General features: G+C 42.2%; 1 protein-coding gene across 1 annotated transcript in view; it reads left to right on the forward strand.

Moving 5' to 3' along the window:
* LOC308081328 (uncharacterized protein) overlaps positions 1-7,500 on the forward strand; it is a 50,650-nt gene that overhangs the window by 10,248 nt on the left and 32,902 nt on the right. Inside the window, exon 2 of the mRNA XM_080457709.1 lies at positions 4,779-4,991. Coding sequence (XP_080313835.1) covers positions 4,802-4,991 — 190 coding nt within the window. The 5' untranslated portion in view covers positions 4,779-4,801. The remainder of the gene's footprint in view (positions 1-4,778; positions 4,992-7,500) is intronic.

Genomic DNA, 7,500 nt, shown 5'->3' on the forward strand with positions numbered 1-7,500 from the left:
AGGTGGGGGCCTCATTAAGTGAAGGTGGGGGCCACATTAAGTGAAGGTGGGGGCCGCATTAAGTGAAGGTGGGGGCCACATTAAGTGAAGGTGGGGGCCGCATTAAGTGAAGGTGGGGGCCTCATTAAGTGAAGGTGGGGGCCACATTAAGTGAAGGTGGGGGCCTCATTAAGTGAAGGTGGGGGCCTCATTAAGTGAAGGTGGGGGCCACATTAAGTGAAGGTGGGGGCCGCATTAAGTGAAGGTGGGGGCCGCATTAAGTGAAGGTGGGGGCCTCATTAAGTGAAGGTGGGGGCCACATTAAGTGAAGGTGGGGGCCGCATTAAGTGAAGGTGGGGGCCACATTAAGTGAAGGTGGGGGCCGCATTAAGTGAAGGTGGGGGCCTCATTAAGTGAAGGTGGGGGCCTCATTAAGTGAAGGTGGGGGCCACATTAAGTGAAGGTGGGGGCCGCATTAAGTGAAGGTGGGGGCCACATTAAGTGAAGGTGGGGGCCGCATTAAGTGAAGGTGGGGGCCGCATTAAGTGAAGGTGGGGGCCTCATTAAGTGAAGGTGGGGGCCGCATTAAGTGAAGGTGGGGGCCTCATTAAGTGAAGGTGGGGGCTGCATTAAGTGAAGGTGGGGGCCACATTAAGTGAAGGTGGGGGGCCACATTAAGTGAAGGTGGGGGCCGCATTAAGTGAAGGTGGGGGCCGCATTAAGTGAAGGTGGGGGCCTCATTAAGTGAAGGTGGGGGCCGCATTAAGTGAAGGTGGGGGCCTCATTAAGTGAAGGTGGGGGCTGCATTAAGTGAAGGTGGGGGCCTCATTAAGTGAAGGTGGGGGCCGCATTAAGTGAAGGTGGGGGCCGCATTAAGTGAAGGTGGGGGCCGCATTAAGTGAAGGTGGGGGCCTCATTAAGTGAAGGTGGGGGCTGCATTAAGTGAAGGTGGGGGCTGCATTAAGTGAAGGTGGGGGCCTCATTAAGTGAAGGTGGGGGCTGCATTAAGTGAAGGTGGGGGCCGCATTAAGTGAAGGTGGGGGCCGCATTAAGTGAAGGTGGGGGCCGCATTAAGTGAAGGTGGGGGCCGCATTAAGTGAAGGTGGGGGCCGCATTAAGTGAAGGTGGGGGCCTCATTAAGTGAAGGTGGGGGCCTCATTAAGTGAAGGTGGGGGCCTCATTAAGTGAAGGTGGGGGCCGCATTAAGTGAAGGTGGGGGCTGCATTAAGTGAAGGTGGGGGCCGCATTAAGTGAAGGTGGGGGCCGCATGTGGCACCCGGCCCCACCTGTAGTAACGTGACTGTGTGAATGTCATAAAATGACCGAGAAATGACTGCTGCCATGCACTGCCATGTCTCACTGAGTTTATACAACAAAGAACATGTCTCTCCATAGGATGTTCTAAGCTAGGCTGTGAAGTGAATCTGAAGGAGAGCAGTTTGCACCATTCACAGCAATGTGTGTCAAAACACACAATCCTGCACTGTGGGATAAATTAATCCTACATCCTATGCATGTGTGTAGATGTAGGATCCTAGAATTAAAGTAAAGGTGTGGGACAAACTCACATTTCAAATGGCATTGATAAACTAGTGACATAAACAACTGACATCCAGACTTGACATCAATCAGTTAAGAAAGAATTAAGTGAGGGAACATAGTATGCATATAGTTGTTTCTCTGAACACACTGAGAGGAAACTAAATGCTTTCCTTTTGTCCTTTAGAAATAGCAGCCTGTCTAAATGGTCATTTTGTCCTTTAGAAATAGCAGCCTGTCTAAATGGTCATTTTGTCAAATGTCGTCTGGAAACGTAACGTTGCTTTGTTTGAATGGGTCGGCATTAACGGCTCATTAAATGTATGGATTGATTATGTGTTCATTGCAGAGTGTGTATTGGGGGAAAGGAGCCATCTTGTGGCGATAGACTGTAATAGCAGTTTCTGATTGCATTCTATTTAACAGCTGTCATCTCATCTTTAATGTGGTCACTGGCCACGTTCAAATTAATTAGACGGTTTCATATTATTATACATATACATACTATACATATATTTTTTACTATTCTTTTATAGGTATTGTTGTATTTGTATCTCAGAAATAGTTGTTCTTTGATATGCAAAATGGCCAATACAAATCTTTAAAAATAATTAGAGTACAATAATGTCATAAGGAAAAATATAATAACACATAAAGAAAGCAAACAATAAATCCTTTCACTAGAGAAGCATGAGTGAGAACTAGTTAGTGTTTTAATAAAGTTAAGTAAAGGTAGGGTAAATGATATTTTTTTTGTTAAAACAAAAAGTATTTTGTTAAAAGGTTAAAGCACTATATTCTGATAGTAATCATTGCTATAGAATGTTTGTTCAGTAACAGGAGTCTCCCCGTCTCTCCAGATCTTTAATAAACAGAAAATTACATGTTCTGGTAGGTGTCAAAATCTCAGCCAATCAGGAGAAAGTACCCATTTTAAGCTTTATTTTTTAGTGTTCCAGTTCCAATTTTGCCTGCTCATTTCTTGGCGTCATCACTTCCAATTTCACTTGTTTAATCTATATCCTGATTGAGTTCTCTATCCTGATTGGATAAAATTGGAAATGAAACTGAAACAGAAACGAAAAATGCATTCTCTATTTTATAAAGAGCTGGAGAGACAAGGGGACTCCTCTTACTGAACAAACACTCTATAGTAATGAGTACTATCAGAATATAGAGCTATTTAACACTTATTTTAACCAAAGAAAATCACTTACCCTACCTTTAATTTAAGAACTAGTTAGTGTTTTAATTAACTTAAGTTAAGTTAAGTTAAGTGCATGCTGCTGGCTTGAGGCTCACTGAGCTTTTAGACTAGACTTGTTTTGGTTTTAGAGCTGTGGCAAGCAGGCTGCATTTAGAATACTGTGTGTGTGTGTGTGTGTGTGTGTGTGTGTGTGTGTGTGTGTGTGTGTGTGTGTGTGTGTGTGTGTGTGTGTGTGTGTGTGTGTGTGTGTGTGTGTGGTGTGTGTGTGTGTGTGTGTGTGTGTGTGTGTGTGTGTGTGTGTGTGTGTGTGTGTGTGTGTGTGCGTGCGTGTGTGTGTTAGTCTAAGTCAGCAGTAATAGAGTCAGAGCCAACAAACTGAGCTGAAGAGACACAACAGGTGGACCCCTGTCTCACACACACACACTCACACACACACACACACACACACACACACACACACACACACACAACACGCACACGCACGCGCGCACACACACACACACACACACACACACACACACACACACACACACACACACACACACACACACACACACACACACACACACACACACACACACACACACACATACATACATATACATAAATATATACATACTGTACATCAGACACAGTACCATTCATATGTACATGTATGTATTTAATACATACATCAGACACAGTAACCATTCATATACTGTACATAACATGTTTCACCTCTTCAGACTCCACCTCAACCCGTAGCACTTGACCTAGTTATGACCAAGTCTTATGCAACTTTAGGTTAAAAAGTAATGTAGATAGCATGTTATTTAGACATATGCCAGGTTCATGTGTTGACCTGGCATCCTAGTTTCTATAGTGTACAGATCTTTTGTTGTTGATATTATATTGTTTAGACTGATTCAAGGTTTATTGTTTACCTGTGATCCTCGTTTACTGAGACACTACACTGTCTCTCTGTATTCTATGATCCTATAGTTTACTGAGACACTACACTGTCTCTCTGTATTCTATGATCCTATAGTTTACTGAGACACTACACTGTCTCTGTATTCTATGATCCTATAGTTTACTGAGACACTACACTGTCTCTGTATTCTATGATCCTATAGTTTACTGAGACACTACACTGTCTCTCTGTATTCTATGATCCTATAGTTTACTGAGACACTACACTGTGTCTGTATTCTATGATCCTATAGTTTACTGAGACACTACACTGTCTCTGTATTCTATGATCCTATAGTTTACTGAGACACTACACTGTCTCTGTATTCTATGATCCTATAGTTTACTGAGACACTACACTGTCTCTCTGTATTCTATGATCCTATAGTTTACTGAGACACTACACTGTCTCTGTATTCTATGATCCTATAGTTTACTGAGACACTACACTGTCTCTCTGTATTCTATGATCCTATAGTTTACCGAGAAACTACACTGCCTCTCTATAGATACATACATACATACACACATGCAAGCACACACTTACTTGCACATGCACATGCACATGCACATGCACATGCACATGCACATGCACATGCACATGCACATGCACATGCACATGCACATGCACATGCACGCGCACGCGCACGCACACGCACACGCACACACACACATGCACATATACATGCACACACACACACACACACACACACACACACACACACACACACACACACACACACACACACACACACACACACACACACACACACACACAAACATCTTGTTTAATATTGTAGCTTGTTTAATATTTTTATTGTGTTCATCTCTTGTTTTATGTATTTTGAGCTGCATTTGATGTCATGAAAGATGCTACACAAATAAAGTTTATTATTATTATTATGAATAGTTTAATAAACACTCATAAGTGTTTCCAGTGAGTCAGCACCCTGACTCTGTTTGACTCCCAATGGAACAGAGTCTTCATTAGTATCATTGGTAACACCTGTGAAGGAAGTAAGGAAGAGGCCCAGTATCTTTCCAGTCAGTTGATATAACCCCCTCCCCCTCCCCCTCCCCCCCCCCCCCCCCCGCCTCACAGCTCGGTCCTCCACCACCACCACCATGCTGATAGAAGGGAAGAACGGCGAGGCGGGCTCCTCTCCTCTGGGCGTCTACAAGAAGACGTTCAGCGATGACCTTCATTCAACCTTCAGCTCTCCTCTGGCCTGGATCCTGGTGCTGGCCCTAATCATCACCTGGTCCTGTGTCTTCATCATCTGCTTTGATATGATGGACTACAGAACTCTGTCTGGTAAGAGTTCTATTCAATGATCTATGTGATGGACTACAGAACTCTGTCTGGTAAGAGTTCTATTCAATGATCTATGTGATGGACTGCAGAACTCTGTGTGGTAAGAGTTCTATTCAATGATCTATATGATGGACTGCAGAACTCTGTCTGGTAAGAGTTCTATTCAATGATCTATGTGATGGACTACAGAACTCTGTCTGGTAAGAGTTTTATTCAATGATCTATATGATGGACTGCAGAACTCTGTCTGGTAAGAGTTCTATTTCAGCTCAGTTCGGTTTGGTTTATTTTCAGCATATAAACTGCTCACAAAACGTTCAGAAACTTGATTATATCTCTCCTTCAATAATACCAATTGGATTTGTGTTTTATATCATTTTTATTGTTGATTAGTCACCTTTACAACGAGGTACAACTATCAGGCATTCGTGGAATTAGTAACACAGATAAACGTGTGGGTAGCGCCCCCCCCCAAAACATTTGCCAAAATCCCCCAATATGCTTCTGTTGGTAATCGCTCGTTTTGAGCGACCTGCCAGCACATACCTGCTGAGAGGTGAGTGTCTGGTACCTGAACATGGGTTCTGCAACTTTGTTGAGTTTGTGTTGATGCTCCAAGCAGCAGCACTGACCTCTGACCTCATGGAAAGATGCCACGTTTGTCCCTTCAGGATGATGCGTGCAATAGAGCAAGTGGAGCTGGTGTTCTGTTACCTAGATTATGCATTATTTGGTGTCAGCCCTGGTACCATTTGCAGGCAGGTGTGTGTCAGTCACAGGTGTGTGTCAGTCACAGGTGTGTGTCAGTCACAGGTGTGTGTCAGTCACAGGTGTGTGTCAGTCACAGGTGTGTGTCAGTCACAGGTGCGTGTCAGTCACAGGTGTGTGTCAGTCACAGGTGCGTGTCAGTCACAGGTGTGTGTCAGTCACAGGTGTGTGACAGTCACAGGTGTGTGTCAGTCACAGGTGTGTGTCAGTCACAGGTGCGTGTCAGTCACAGGTGTGTGTCAGTCACAGGTGTGTGTCAGTCACAGGTGTGTGACTGGTACCTGAACATGGGTTCTACAACTTTGACATCTGTCTTTGGTACCGTAAAATCTTGCCTGTAAATCTCTGGAAGAAAACCTATGGTTCCTCAGTGAAGCTGAGGTCATAGTTTTAGTCATTATAGCTTAGTTTATATTTAGTCATCAGTGACAAAAGGACGACCAACATTTTTCGTTGGTCAAAGTTCTAGTGGACGAAATGAATACTGTGTTATACTGAGTACAAACTAACTTTCCATCCTAAACCTCTAACTTCTACAAGTTATGTTTGGTTCCTCTAACTTCTATAAGATCATGTTATGTTTGGTTCCTCTAACTTCTATAAGATCATGTTATGTTTGGTTCCTCTAACTTCTATAAGATCATGTTATGTTTGGTTCCTCTAACTTCTATAAGATCATGTTATGTTTGGTTCCTCTAGTCTAACTTCTATAAGATCATGTTATGTTTGGTTCCTCTAACTACTATAAGATCATGTTATGTTTGGTTCCTCTAACTTCTATAAGATCATGTTATGTTTGGTTCCTCTAACTACTATAAGATCATGTTATGTTTGGTTCCTCTAACTTCTATAAGATCATGTTATGTTTGGTTCCTCTAGTCTAACTTCTATAAGATCATGTTATGTTTGGTTCCTCTAACTTCTATAAGATCATGTTATGTTTGGTTCCTCTAACTTCTATAAGATCACGTTATGTTTGGTTCCTCTAACTTCTATAAGATCATGTTATGTTTGGTTCCTCTAGTCTAACTTCTATAAGATCATGTTATGTTTGGTTCCTCTAACTTCTATAAGATCATGTTATGTTTGGTTCCTCTAACTTCTATAAGATCACGTTATGTTTGGTTCCTCTAACTTCTATAAGATCATGTTATGTTTGGTTCCTCTAGTCTAACTTCTATAAGATCATTTTATGTTTGGTTCCTCTAACTACTATAAGATCATGTTATGTTTGGTTCCTCTAACTTCTATAAGATCATGTTATGTTTGGTTCCTCTAGTCTAACTTCTATAAGATCACGTTATGTTTGGTTCCTCTAACTTCTATAAGATCACGTTATGTTTGGTTCCTCTAACTTCTATAAGATCATGTTATGTTTGGTTCCTCTAACTTCTATAAGATCATGTTATGTTTGGTTCCTCTAGTCTAACTTCTATAAGATCATGTTATGTTTGGTTCCTCTAACTTCTATAAGATCACGTTATGTTTGGTTCCTCTAACTTCTATAAGATCACGTTATGTTTGGTTCCTCTAACTTCTATAAGATCACGTTATGTTTGGTTCCTTTAACTACTTTAAGATCATCTTGTAGGATTCATATCCATCCTCATCATCCTCATCATCCTCATCATCCTCATAGTAAACTAATGATACTTTGGGATCATTATAACGATGTTAACCTGCCCTGCTGACCCCTAAATAGAATGACCCCTGACCTCTCACCTTTGACCCCTGCCTCTTT

Source organism: Gymnoscopelus braueri (genome assembly GCF_963280865.1).
Source record: "Gymnoscopelus braueri genome assembly, contig: SCAFFOLD_79, whole genome shotgun sequence".
Classification (NCBI taxonomy): domain Eukaryota; kingdom Metazoa; phylum Chordata; class Actinopteri; order Myctophiformes; family Myctophidae; genus Gymnoscopelus; species Gymnoscopelus braueri.